The 15,692-nt window shown below is 35.8% G+C and overlaps 1 protein-coding gene across 10 annotated transcripts in view; it reads right to left on the bottom strand.

Annotated features, from left to right (window-relative positions):
• Positions 1-15,692, bottom strand: part of macrod2 (mono-ADP ribosylhydrolase 2) — a 668,211-nt gene that overhangs the window by 652,149 nt on the left and 370 nt on the right. For all 10 annotated transcript variants that reach the window (XM_051125202.1, XM_051125209.1, XM_051125205.1 and 7 more), the window contains exons 2-3: positions 13,526-13,630; positions 3,306-3,407 (exon numbers count right to left, since the gene is read on the bottom strand). In XM_051125202.1, coding sequence (XP_050981159.1) covers positions 3,306-3,407; positions 13,526-13,630 — 207 coding nt within the window. The remainder of the gene's footprint in view (positions 1-3,305; positions 3,408-13,525; positions 13,631-15,692) is intronic.

Below are 15,692 nucleotides of genomic sequence, written 5' to 3'. Positions count from 1 at the left end.
GGACCAACAAACTTGTTGAAATAAGCACTGAGAGAAGTTCAACCACACTGCAATTCAACATGTGATTAATTTTGATTCATTTTGCTTACTGTTGCAGTTTCACATCCGTTTGATTGCGTCAGACACCAAGATTAGATCAGGCCATTCGGCCCGTTTTCTTATTTCCTGTTTTCTATGCTGACTGACCTCGCTGCAACCTTGCAGAAAGTTTCAGAGAAGTTGTCTCATAAACAAAAACTTTACAATGTAAAGAAGGGAAAAGTCCCTTTCATCTGTTTTTCTTCTTTCTCTGTTAATATGAATCATTGAGGTGCCTTATGGCTTTGTAGGACTTACAGTCTGAATGATGCACAATCATACTAACATAAAAGTGCAAACTAACTATAAGTACTATATACATATAGGCCATTCTACAATATTGGTGCAAACTGCTGTCCCACAACCAAAAGAACACATTTAAAAAGCATTTAAGCATTCAAATCTTAAATGTTCACTAAGATCCTTCTATTATCTATCGAAACCCACAATAATATTTAAAATATCAATAAGCTTAATATATAAAATCATAACTTTTTTTTTGGTACCTTCAATTTGAAGGTGGATGCCTTCAACCCTAACCCCTAAATTTCAACTTATGAAAATGATTTTGAAATAATTTTTGCATTTTACTCCATTTTTGTTTTTAAAAATATCTTCTTGACCTTGTTAAAAAAAAAGTTCAAAAAGAATATTTACTGTATATTCTCTCTGTAAATTATGAAATGTGTCAGGCATTTTCACGTCACTACAGAAACAATGTTTTAGTCCATTGGCTGAAATGGATTTTAAATACACCCCTGCCTTTTTTCTGCAATTAAGCACACTTTTTTGGGAGTTACTCCACAATATTTAGTTTTTGCGTATGTACAACTGTTCAGAACACTGCTAGCTAACCATGTGCTGATTAGCAGCTTTGAGCTAGGCTCAAAAGTGCCTAAAATTGTCACTACCGAAACAGTCATGAACTAAACATTTGGTGAAGTTTCGTTAGTGACATCATTGTTATTTTGGGTGTTATTCCATAAAATGTAGTTTTTATGTGTCTACACCCTGCTGAAAAAAACAGCTTAAACCACCCTAGGCTGGTTGGTTGGTCTTAACTGGTTTAAGCTGAAAGTACTGTAGCTGGTTTTAGCTGGTCTCCCAGCCTGGCTAGGCCAGGCAGGCTGGTTTTAGCTGGTCGTTCCAGCTGGTCTCCCAGCCTGACCAGCTAAGCCCAGCTAAAACCAGCCTGGATGACTAAAACCAGCCAACCAGCTTAGGCTGGTTTTAGCTGTTTTTTTTTCAGCAGGGCAACTGTTCAGAACTATGCTAGCTAACTATGTGCTGATTAGCATCTTTAAGCTGGGCTCAAAAGTATCTAAAACTGTCACTATCATAGTGCAGTCATTACCGAACTATGGGATGTTTTGTCAAAAATAAAGAATATTGAATTATCAAAGACGTTATGATAGTGTTTGTTTCAATGTAAATTCAAACTAATGTATCCTTAACATTGAAATCAGTACGATCAATTTTTTGCCTTAAAAAAAAAAAAAAGATTCAAAATACAAAAATCTCATAAATTACATCAGAAATTCTGTTAAAATTGTAATTGTTATTGATTTACCTCCAAAAAACATATTTACAAAATAGATGCAAGCAAAATCTTAATAAGTCAATATATACATTCTTATTAAATGACATATTACTGTGTTTCGGTAGTGACAAATTTGGGGAGAGAAAAAAAAAAATATATATATATATATATATATATATATATATATATATATTATATATATTATATATATATATATATATATATATATATATATATATATATATATATATATATATATATATATATATGAGAATTAAAATATAAAATATAAGAATTAACTGCATAATTACTAGAATTGTGTACCTTGGATATCATACCATTTGCATACATACAAAAATTGTGTAGAAAAAAAAATAAAATAAAATAAAAATAATTTCAAGATGTTTCCAACTCTGATTTTGCACCAATTCTGTGGAATGGCTCATACACACATTTTACTATATCAGCCTGCAGCTTACATCCCACTAAGGAAACTGTAGAAATAACCTAGTATGTGAGGGGAAATACACATAGCGGAAATGTTAAACTCAGACAAGCTCCAGTGATAATGAATCTACTAGTTTGCAAGGTTCACGGCTCACAGAGCAGCAGTAAATTCAACAGAAGGTTTAGATTCGTCTAAATATCCCAAAGCTCATAGGCATCGTTACTTCAATTAGGCTGCATAATGCTTGAACTACATTGAGATAAACAAAAAACCTCAATCATTCACAAACACATTTTTGTACATGTTGTAGGCAGAGCACAACACAGCTGTTAAGAGTTTCCATTTGTTGTTAGGGATTCAACGGTCCAGCAAAAATCACATTTCACGGATGCGCTTGTCAAACAGACAGCAGTTTCGGACATGAACTGCAATCACTCTCTGTGGCAGGAATGTTAAACTACTCCTCTCAATGAATGACACTGACATAAACATCTTGAGTAAAGAACATCTAATCAATGACAATCTCCCACACAATATATACTAAACACTCAAGGAAGCACTTACGTTGGGTTACCACAATTATCTCTCCTTATGACCCTAGTTTCCATGACTTGAGGTAAACCATGACAGCATCATCAGTCTGCTCTCTCACCACAGTTGATCCCAGTCTATTTCTGCAGAGCATCTACTATGAAACCACTCCTTTCACTTCAGAACAGATTTAAAACAGCCCTTATACTAAAGAAACAATAGTAGGTGCAAATAAATTGATTTTGTATCACTGCAACATGAAAGCAACTGACAAGCCAGAGAGACAGATATCATCTCATCCCGTAAATAAAAGTTTGTACCCTAGCATCTCATTTCAACCTGAAAAGGAAAAGCATCATCCCTGTGAAAGAACATTCACTGCACATCAAAACAGCAAAATGTGGAGAGAAAATGCAGTGCACAGATTTAAACATACATAAGCAGAAATCTCATCTGTCCTGTAAAACGCATCACTACAAATAAAGGAAAAAAAAAACTGTAGTCATGCCTGTACCTCTTATAAACACCAGAGGTCAGGCAAGCACAACAAATGCAAAATGGATCCTAGCCTATGCAAAACACCCAGCAGGAGCAAAGGTAAAAATGAGCACTGCATTTAAAAATAAATAAAATAAATGAACAGTGCCATGCGTGTGCACTAATTGCTTTGCTAATGTAATGAAGCTTTAGAAAAATCAGCAAACTCACCAGCATTCACTATGGCATCCACCTCCAGGATGGTGATGTCACCTTTGTACAGAGACACTTTGTCAGCCAAGGAGAGAGGCTTTTTTTGTTCTTCCTCAGGAGCTGTATTGTAAAGATAGAGTAAAGGTCAATTTAAAGAAAAGCTACTATTATTTCAGCTAACATTGCATGCAGACTTTTTTTTTCTCAGAACAAAACAGGTTCATCAAAGGTCCTACAATACTCTACTGACCCACATTTGCTTTATAATCACTCTATAAGGACAAACTTGGAACTGGACTGGATGATATTAAATGAGAAGCGGTAGAGTGATGCCACACTGTGGCCAGTGTTTAAAAAAACAAACAAAACAACAAATATCTTGTCAGATATGTGGCCTATTGGACAAACATACTCAGACATGTCTCACTGTGGTGCATTTTGCAGGTTAAAAAAAAAAAAACCTTCTCTAAACTTGTTCAGAAATGACAGTGAAATGCAATGTTACAAATGATATCAGTTTTAAATAAATACTGTACTTTGAAACTTTCTATTAAATCAAACAATTCTGTAAAAAAGCATCACGGTTTCCACAATAACATTAAAAGGATATTTGGCCCAAAAAGCCTATGCCTATGCCCTACGTCATCTGCTGGAACGCCACTTTCTCATGTACGTTAAGCTAGAGATTACGGTTTATGTTTTGAATATAGATATTTTCCCTATACAAACGCATCGATTCACTTCAGAAGGACTTTATTAAAGGAGAAGTCCACTTCCAGAACAACAATTTACAGATAATGTACTCACCCCCTTGTCATCCAATGATGAGCATGTCTTTCTTCAGTCATAAAGAAATTGTGTTTTTTGAGGAAAATATTTTCATATATTTTCATTTTTCTCCATATAATGGACTGGTATGGTGCCCCGAGTTTGAACTTTCAAAATGTAGTTTAAACGCAGCTTCAAACGATCCCAAATGCAGTTTCAAATGATCCCAGCTGAGGAAGAAGGGTCTTATCTAGCGAAATGAATGGTTATTTTCATTTTTTACAAAAAAAAAAAAAAATCTCAAAACACTCATCCTGTCTTGCTCTCCCTAAACTCTGTGTATTCTGGCTCAAGAAAGTTAGGGTATGTCGAAAAACTCTAATCATTTTCTTCCTCCATTGCTGCAGAAGTTCTGACCCAGTCTTTGCAAAGTGAACATGCAAAGAAGATCAAACACCCTTAACAAAAAAAGATTTTGAAGTTGAGGGAGAACATAAGATACCCTAACCGACATGAACCCGGAAAAAAACAGAGGTTGGGAAGAGCAAGACAAGACGAGCATTTGACATCAAAAAGTATTAAAAATTTTATTATTTTTATGAAATTAACCAATCGTTTCCCTAGATAAGACCCTTCTTCCTCGGCTGGGATCATTTGAAGCCCCATTTAAACTGTATTTTGGAAGTTCAAACTCTGGGCACCATATCAGTCCATTATATGGAGAAAAATCCTGAAATGTTTTCCCTCAAAAAACATAATTTCTTTACAAATGCAAGGATGACAAGGGGGTGAGTACATTTCTGTAAATTGTTGTTCTGTAAGTGGACTTCTCCTATAGCCCCCTCCAGCCGTGTGGAGAATATTTTATGATGGATGGATGCACTTTATTGGACTTCAAAATCACAACAGCCATTCACTGGCATTATAAACCTTGGAAGATCAAGGAATTTTTTTAATATAACTCTGATTGTATTCATCTGTACAAAAGTAAAATGAAATTCAGGACTTTTACACCTTTTTTGATTTTCAAGGATTTGAAGCTTGCAATGAAGACTGGGTAATGATGCAGAAAAAATTAACCATAAAACAAATTTACATTCACACTAACCTATTTTAGTTTAACCTGTTTTGGTATTTTTAATCGAATTAATGCAGCCTTGGTGAGCAGAAGAGACTTCTTTGAAAAGCATAAAAAAAATAACCACTAACCATAGTTTAACCATAGTTGTTTGTAGTAAAACTATGGTTATACAAAAAACATGGCTACTACACTTTTACTATATTAAAACCATGGTTAATTTTGTTTTGTACTTAGAATTTTAATGACTTAATGGTTTGAGGTTTTCTACTGTTTAGGGCAAGAAAAAAAAAAAAAAAAAAAATGATTCGCTCCAAAGTCTGATTTGAAACAAACCAGCTGAATCAAATGACTCGTGAACCCGCTCCGAAGTTCCGATCTAAATCAAATGATTCACTATATGTGATTTGAAGTCCCGATCTCAAACAAATGATTCATAATATGCAATCGAATTACAGCGCGTCAAAACAGTGAATAATTTTTGCAAAAATGCAATGGTTTAACTGATTCAGAGTTTCAAAAAGCTTCATTTCACCCATCACTACATGCTTTTTAAAATCATTAAAAGCAATGCCAAAATTTGGAATATCTCTTTTAATTTGATCTGTTTTTTTCTAGTGAATCACTTGAAATGAATGATCGAGTTTGAATCAATTGGAGCGATTCCAGAGTAAATGACTCACTCAATTGATTCGGCTCATCTGTTCCTCTTTTCGTGTCTTCAGCCATGTTTACACTGCATTGTCAGTACTACTACTGGCTTAGCTTGCTAGTTTTTGGACATTACTGGAAATAAACTAAAAAAAAAAAAAATGTATTTTTGAATTACGTTAATTTTGCATGAAAAGCTTATGGAAAAAAAAAATAAAACACTTATTTCATAAATACATTGTCTTTCAATAATTCAAGCATTTTTCAAGTACCTGTTCAGGAATACAGCTATTTACAAGGGTTTTCCAGGCCTTAAGTTTCAAAAAGTCAAATTCAAATACTTTAAGCACCTTGTACCAACCTGTTTTGATTTTTGTGTGAGCTATCCCTTTAAGCAGCACAACTGTTTTCATCTGTAATAATTTTCTAATGGATCAACTAATAATTGCTGAAAATTCAGCTTCACTTTATCAGGAATAAATTGCATTAAAAAAAAAAATACATTTACAAAAATAAATTTTCAGCCCAAAAATGTCCAAACTTTTGACTGGGAGTTTATATAATCAAATGTCAAACCTAAAAGTTGATTGCACATTTGAACCAGCTTTACTATGGGTTCTCTATAGTGGAAACGGTGTGCAAGTATACGTAAATCTACAAACAACAATTACCTTTTTAAAATAGCTTTGTACCAGCTCCCAGAATGCTGACAGAGCAAGAACCAATGAAATCAGATCTGGTCGGTTAAAGCGTTGGCATGTAACACTGTGCATATGGGTTAACAGAACAGATAGTAGTCCAATGAGTACAACGTCCAAACCATCAGGCCTCAAATTGCTGGCACTGGACAGTTGGTCAGCTCTATTTGATGCCATAGGCATGCAACAGAATGATATGCAAAAATCACATGAACATTTGCAATCTAAAATAAGCAGTGTTCATTACGCTCATTTGAATAATTGCCTATAGCACATCCTACAGACTGTCCTCTTAGATTAGTACAACCGGCTCAAAGTATCCGGCTCTAATGTGAATGGACCAGTTCAGCTCCTGTCAGTTCATATCCAGGCCTGCTGGCACAGGACACGTAGCCATTTGGTGGAGCACGCACAGGATGCGCAAGGAACAAACCTCATCCAAGACAGCGGAAACGTTCCATTTAGCATTTCCGACTATAGTGCTATAGATGAAAATGGCCTGAGGATTTTAAGCAAGATGTTTAAGGATTTCTTCAAATCATATTTTAACTAAAAGGGTACTAAACGGAAACAGGCCCACACAGAATCTGATGAGTCTTTCACATTTTCCAAGCTGATTTTGGACTAAAAGTAATAGAATTATGCAGAATGGATTTAAATACTTTATACATGTTAAACAGAACTCAGAGTATAACTCAGATCAGCATTTGTAGGCTCAAAGGCTAAATTTCAACATTTTTTTAATTTTTGAGAGAACTGCACTGTAGTGTTTTTTTTCCAGATTGAGCAAAAAACCTAGGATTAGTTCACAAAAGTAGGTTTTTGACATCTTCTCAATCATTTAACAAACAATTCAATTGACAGCAGTGGTTCTAGAGATAAAGTTGTTCAGAATGAGGAGCTCTATCATATGATAAGAATATCACGTGTACGTGCAAAAAAAAAAAAACATGCAATGTACAATCGTTTATGCCCTTGGTTGATTTCTTTCAAATTTCTTACAGACCTTTGGGGCCATGAGTCGAACAAGCCCATTGAGTTTTGTTAATAAATGCAATGGTATTTACAGTAATATACATACAAATGCAAGCATCATTGCTATGTGAGTCTTGTTAACAAAATTGTGAGAAATGGAGTTTTATACCAGATCAGATTCATCTGAAGCATTTGTAGTTCAGATGAAACCCAGGAACTCAAGAGCTGTGACTTATGCTGAATATATTGATCTGTGGATCATAGCAATACAGGCACTATGCCAACACGTGTTCCTGTCTCACTGAAACACTGCGCTAATTCTAGAATGTTATGAGAAACATGCAACATTTCAAGAATTGGGGTGGATTCAGTTGGATTCAAGGCTTTTATAAATTTGATTTGTATGTTTTAATTTTGTCTGGCTGTGTGTATGAAACGTCTGTCCCACTGTGCCTCAGAAAAAAACATGTAATTCACGCCCTTTTTTGCATTCAAACAAACAAGATGAATACCATGGCAAAGAAAATCAGAAATGAAAATGAAAATGCTGTAATAAATTACTCATCCACATGCCGTTTCAAACCTGTATGACTTGACTTTCTTTCACGGAACACAAAAAGAAAATGTGTTTTTTATGATCGCGTTTCACTGAACTATTTGCAGCACAGATGAAACCCAAAATCTCAGAGCCGTATGCTGGAATGTGCAAAACAAAAAAAAAAAAAAAACTTGCAACGTACAATCGTTTATACCCTTGGCCCAGATCTTTCACATTTCTCACAGACCTTTGTGGCCGTGAGTCAAACAGGCCCACCGAGTTTCGTTCCGATCAACCTCCGTTAACCTTGTCTAACAGGTGCTCAAAATTCGACGGCCAATGGCAGCCATGTTTTTTAAAATACACTAATGTCCTTATAGACACTTTGGACCAAGACCGTGCACACCGATTTTCATGTTGAAAGAACAAATGGTTACGCAGTTATAGCCATTTTTATGTTTTTTTCCTTCTAATAGCGCCACCAAGTGGCCAAGTTCCACGATTTTTTTCCTGTGACCTCAGATTGAGCTCTTACAAAAGTGTTCTGAGTTTGGCCAAGATATCTCATTCCGTTCAGGCGTTACAGGCATTTTACTAAATGAGGCCCTGCCTTTTCAAACGTTTTGGCATCCATTTGCGACGGCAAGTCGAAAGTTCAGCTTTTTTGATAATTATTGATATTCACTCTCCAGAGAATCTGTCTGCACTGGTTTGGTTCCGATCAGGCGAAAGACCTAGGACTAGTTCACAAAAGTAGGCTTTTCAAAAAATGCGAAATACCCCAAAATTTCGCCAGGCTCACAATCGTTTAGGAGTTATGGGCAATCTTGTACTTTTGTTCACTGTAGCGCCGTCGTCAGGCCAACTGGGGCAAGCCTTGGTCACATTGTTGGTGGTGTGAGTACTACCATCCCTAAAAGTGTCAAGTCTTTACGACTTACGGTTTGGTCTGTGCGATCAGTTTTACGTGAAGATCGCTGATCTGTGACCATTCTAACAATTACAATAGGGCTACGCTAAGCTACGCACTTAAACCCCTAATAAGTAAAAACATCAATTAGTGTCTAAATACACTGAGTGCAAATAGCTACTGTTGTTAGCAAAGGTTATTTTCACTAACTCTGCCCACCTCTGCTTACTTTTACACAAATATTACTTGTGCAAATTGTATCTACCAGTACTTATAATCAGTGTAAATTGCAGCTTTGTTTACATTTAGTGTAAATAGCTGCTGATGGCATAAATGCAGTAGCATTTTCAGTAATATACAAACAAATGCAAGCATCATTGCTATGTAAGTTTTATGCCAGAGTTCATCTGAAGCATTTGTAGTACAGATGAAACCCAGAAACTCAAGAGCTGTGCCTTATGCTGAATATACTGATGTGTGGATCATAGCAATACAGGCACTATGCCTACACGTGTTCCTGTCTCACTGTAACACTTTCTGTGCTAATTCTAGAACGTTATATGACAAAACATGTAACATTAAGAATTGGAGTGTATTCAAGTCTTTTATACATTTGATTTGTATGTTTGCACTTTGTCTGACTGTGTGTATGAAATGTCTGTCCCTCTGTCCCAAACATGTAATTCATGCTCTCCTAGATTTTTCACCTTCAGACAAACAAGATGAATAACACAGAAAAGAAAATGCAGAGAAAAATTCTTTAAAATGAAAATGTGCAAAAATGTCTTTATTTACTCACAGTCATATTTCAAACATGTATGACTGACTTTCTTCAGTAGAACAAAAATCTGTTGTACATTACTTGTACATTAGGCTTCACAAAGCACACATAGCATAACAAAAGGCTAGTACTACACAAATCTTCTGAAATCACCGGTAGCTTTGTGTGTGAAGTAGACAAAAATGTAAATCATCATTCACTGAAATTTTTGCCAGATTTATGAGAACTACAGATGTCTGATGAATGAATAAATCATTTTAAGGTCAAATCTTTTTAATTAATCTGCTGATCTAGTTTACAAAACTTGTAAGGGTTAGGCATGGCGGTAGGTAAATGATGACAGAATTCTCTTATTTGGGTGAACTATGTCTTTATGCAGCTGAAGATGTGAAACATGAGCACAACAGTTGTACAGGTCTGTCTTGTGTTTACATAGAAAAACAATGGAAAAGTAGCACATTTTTAAAAAGCTTTGTCAAGTTAAAAGAATTTTAACTTTTACGGTGTGCACACTAACATCAAATGTAATTATTTGCATCGATTACAAAGTCAATGCAAAAACATTAATTGAGCGATGCAATTACTGCAAACCCACGACATTCTCCTTAACTGCAGTTATTCACATGACGCAGTGTCTAAGACAATCAGCGAAGAGGTTATGGACATGTCAGGTTTGACCCGTTTGGTTGTATCAGAAAATGGAGAGCACGTGCAACATTTTTATTTATGTGAGTAAAACGAAAAACATCCTGGGAGAAATCTAAAGCATCGCTTTTGGTGCGCACACACCATTATACATACAGAGACCATATTTGGAACTTCCACAAGAGGTACAGAGTGGAAATAGTTATCTCAAACATGGTTGATGACGGGTAAAATGCCAGAAAGAAATGTTGTTTTTGTTGCGCCTGGACACTCATCATTGCGCAATGTTTTTTGTCGCACAAGTGATGAAAATAAAAATCCCATGAGTAATCTAGAGCAGTGGTTCTCAAACTTTTATACCAACTACCACCTACGAAAATATTTGGTTCTCCAAGTACCACTATAATGACCAGCATTAAAATCCAATAGCGTAGTGGGCCTAACTATTCAGCTAGAACTCTGCACAGTTCAAAAGCAAGGCAGTTTTATTCCTAATAAGAATATTTATTGTTATCAGCCACTTTAACATTGTAAAAACAGAGAACATTAACACTGCAGAGTGCTCACAAACAGGTAAATAAAAAAACTTAAATAATGATTAAATTAAAATGTGTTGTACCTAAAAGTTAAATAAAAACTGTACTGTAAAAAAAAAAAAAAAAAAAAAAAAAAAATAATAATAAATAAAAACTTAAAGATTATTTAAATTCAACTGTGTTTTAACATTAATTTATATTTAACTTAGTGATTCCTCTGCGTACCACTAGAGGGAGCCTGTACTACACTTTGAGAAGCACTGATCTAGAGCAAGTAACTAGATGCAAATATTCGCTTTGCTTTTGGTGTGCACATACCATTACATGCACCACCACTAATCAATGTCAGTTCCAAAACAGTGGGCTAATCAGAAGACCCCAGAGGTGGGACAAGCGCTGCAAGCTTTTGTCTACAGTAACTAGTTGGCATGGCAACTGCAACATGGCGGAAGAGGCACTCGTTGTAGTCTTGCATAGCCAGACCTTCAGACTGATGGGAAAAGGTCTGGAAACCTTAACCACTTTGAATGGCCAATGCCCTACCAAAAGTCCATATGACTGACAGGTAAAGCAACCAATCATATTTTGTTTTGTGCCGTGTCATGTTTAGGGGTGTGAAAATGTCCCCACAATAACAGACTGGTTTGTGAAACTCTTGGACGTTTTTTAAAGGTTTTGTGCTACAAACTTTATATATTTATCACATACATTCGAAAATCCAGTGTTTAGCTGATCCTGACAAGCGCTCACTGTCACAGTTGTAAACACGACAGCTTTCTTCTTGCATGAAGGGGTCTGGCATCAAAGCATTTTTGTTTCCAGGCGGAACGTTAAAGAACGCGACAAACACATTTCCCGGAAACGCTGCATGATTCAACCAATCCGGTAACGACTTTGAAGCTCCTGAAGCGTTTCCACTTTTGTGTGCCTGGGGCGTGACATGACGTCTAAAGCGGAGACTACACTCATAGTGGCTGTGTCCAGATACCCTGAATTATATAATTAGATTTTTTCAAGTGATTATCACAACCTGTTTCTTAAAAAAGAGCCTGGAGTCAGCGACGATAGCCTTGTGGGCAGCACACCGACATACAGCGCCTTTGCAAAAATGCCAAAAATGCCAAAGAAAAAAAGAGCCTGGAGAGAAATATTTTCATTATTGCATCACGTTTAAACTATTCCTGAGGGCTATCTTGCAGTTTTAGACGCTAAGTAGCATTCTGTGTAAACAGCCCCTTGAAATGGAAAAATGCAGTTTGTGTGAATGGCCCCTAAGATTCACATATGTGATTTCAGTGATCAGACCACAAAATGTTTTAGACCTGTTTACACTTGTATTTAGCACTTCCCAATTAGGATCAGATCACCCGAGTCAGAACCTAAAGTGACAGTTCATCCAAAAATGAAAAGTCTGTGATCACTTACTTGTTTTCCTGAACACATAAGAATATTATGAAGAATGTTACCATTTAAGACTTCCTGTTCTACATATCATATTTATTCGCTCAACTATATCTACTAATAAAACTTAGACAGCTGGTCAAGGTAGCACAACCATCTTCAACCATAAATAAACCATGATATCGGAGCTGTCAGGGTCACACTGATCCATGTGTCCTTTCCCTTTAAAAGGGCAGCAAGTCACTTGCATGCAGAGTGACTATCATGTCTGCAGGCAGAGAAGGGCATGAAACAACCAGTACCTTCTTCCAGAATGACTATGCATCTTTAATATAACAGAATACGCCCTAAAGCTGTTCACCAATACACATACAATACCATTCAAATGTTTAGGGTTGGTTCTTAGGTTCACCCGGACTGCATTTGTTTAATCAAAAATACAATAGAAACAGTAATACTGTAATATATTGCTACAATGTTTTCTATTTTAATACATCTAAAAAAAAGTTTATCCCTGTGATGGCAAAGTTGAATTCTCAGCAGCCACTCCTTCAGTCTTTAGTGTCATATGATCTTTCAGAAATTATTCTAATACACTAATTTGGTGCTCAAGAAACTCTATTATTGAAAACAGCTGTGCTGTTTAATAACTTGGAAGACTTGATACTTTTTTTTTTCAGGATTTTTTGATAAATCTAAAGTTTAAAACAACAGCATTTACTTGAAAATGCAATGTTCTGTAACATTATAAATCTCTTTATTATATTATATTATCTCTTTTGATCCACTTAATGCATCCTTAAAGGAACACTCCAGTTTTTTTTTTTGAAAACAGGCTAATTTTCCAACTCCCCTAGAGTTAAACAGTTGAGTTTTACCGTTTTCGTATAATATCAGGCAACACCTGAAAACAGACTAACCTACGTCAACATAACCAACGTGACCACCAGTAACGAAAACGGTAAAACTCAACTGTTTAACTCTAGGGCAATTGGAAATGAGCCTATTTAAAAAAAAAAAAAAAAAAACACTTGAGCGTTTCTTTAAGGAATAAAATATTAATTTTTCTTTAAAAAAAACAAAAACAAAAAATCTTGATGACCCCAAAAACTTGAATGGCAGCATATACAACTCACTGTTATAAAAGCATGTGTAATTTCTGCTCCTCAAAACAAACTGCAAGTCATTTTCAAACAACTTTTCCAAGCCCGCCATTGGTTAAAAAAAACAAACAATTAGAAAGTCACTGAGATTTACCTGCATTATTGTCATGATTTGCCCAGGTGGAGATCTTTTCCAATGGCACATAGTTTCCCCGATAATCTTTGCGCCTATCCTCTAGACTGAGACCGAGTAAGCGCTCTGTGAAAAAGAAAGAAACAATACTGTCACAGTATACAGACAGACAAGAGCATGTCTTGTGAAGCAAAGCTAATCAGTTTGAATCAGAGGGGTTCATAAAGGAACATCTGCGACTAGCTCTATGCATCGTGTCAGAGTGGTACTCTTTGGTGTGGTAATTGTGGCAGCCATGTAAGTGTGTGTGAGAACGAAGTGACAGGCTAATGAGGGTACACTGCTCAGCATACAGCTGCAGGCCTGACATGCAACCAGACTGTGTGTGATCTGTTCTATCCAGTTCACATGGACAATATAAGTCAGTAATTTCCTAAAATATATGTGACCAAAACTTGACACCATGTTTAACTAACTAGTTTGTATTGCAACAGACTGAAGCTTACACAGTTGGTTGCTGATTACAATCTATATTCTTCTTTCTCTTTTCATTCTCCATAAACAAGTTGACAACTTTCTTCCTTTGGTTTTAGTTTCACTTTTGATTCTCCCATTAATGCAACCTTTGTTGACAGTAAATGACATAAAACTTGTTACATAAGTTTCGTAGGAGGGAGGGTAAGAAAAAGCAAGTTTCTATAGAAAATTTAACTTAATTTGATCAGAATCCAACATTTCTAGAAAACCATTTAACAATGTATTTTCAGTTGTCTACACTGAACTACATTTGTAAACATGAACATAAAATCAGAAATATACATAGCAAAGGTACTAACAGAAATTAAAACTCAAATGCAACATTTGTTATTATGTTGTAAGATTAGAAAATAAAACGTAACACGCTCTAACAAGCTCCTAAAAACTGTTTTGACTCAAGACAAAATAAAACTTTACCTTGCTATTCTCTATATAAACCAGCTCCAAAGTGCCCCTGCCGACACTACAGATTTGTCATGCTGGCTGCCCCTACATCTGCCTTTTCAACCATCTTTATTAATTTATTTTTTCCGTTTTTATCCTCCTGCACTCCCTATTGCTACACGAATGAAGATCTCTTTCACAAAGGCTGCTTTATGACTGCAACGGGTACTTGCGATTTTAAAATAGCACAAGCAGCGACAAAGCTGATTCATTTCATCAAATCGCCATCAAAAGATTTTATAACAGAAGTATTTGATGTTTGTTTACTGCAATGCACTGTATTACACTAGGCCGTAAGTCAACAGCTCTCATCGTATACAACTGTTATATTACAAAGTGTTTGATTTACGATAGCAGACTAATAATGTGTGTCGAGTAGCATCACTGTCAATCCAATGATTTACATTCCTGCCACTTAATTGGACATGACATAGCCATTCTTCACTGGAGGTCAAATTTTCAACAATCAATAAACAGCGTTGTTGTGAACTTCATCTCACGCTGACTGATGTTTATGTCAAGAACAGGTGGCAGTTCTTGTGCACTTTAAATTATTATAAATATCTGCTCTTTTGATGATAAAGTGCATCTGTTGTAACCCAAAATCATTAAGGTTCTCAGGTCAGTATGAGCTAAAATAGATCATATCAAACTGGTTTGGAACTTCTAGAAAAGTTAAACTGCACAGACCTAAACCAATTTATTTTTGGGAAGTATCCTTACAATTTTAGACAACAGCTCTAGAGCTAAATTACCTATGAAGGTGAATATCCAGGACCAGGATCCAGCACAAGTGCATGCATGCATGCATGCATGCATGATACTCATCTTTTTAGATAAATAATTAACACACCTCTTAATTTGTAATTTATGTTGCATTTATGCAAACTGACTTACAGTGCATTTGTTACATGTTCAGACTACATGGAATCAGTCATACAAGGTTTGTTGTCTAGATAAAAGGTGCAATGGTCACAGTTAATTGAAAGCACCATGGTGGTGCTTTCAATGAACGTATCATACGTGTTTCACTGACTGCACCAATTAAACATGTCATGCACAATTCTTTTATAAAAGATTAAACACTAATCTTATTTGCATTTAAACAGATTTTAACGCAGGACACATCAGGGCCTTGATCACAGCATCATGTACTGATGCTCCACCTGCATCTGAAGGTGTGCATGCTGTTGATTCAAGAGGCAGA

The sequence above is a fragment of the Labeo rohita genome, chromosome 13 (assembly GCF_022985175.1).
Source record: "Labeo rohita strain BAU-BD-2019 chromosome 13, IGBB_LRoh.1.0, whole genome shotgun sequence".
NCBI lineage: Eukaryota > Metazoa > Chordata > Actinopteri > Cypriniformes > Cyprinidae > Labeo > Labeo rohita.
Note: the sequence above shows the minus strand (reverse complement) of the source record. Positions and strands in the feature narration are given on the sequence as shown.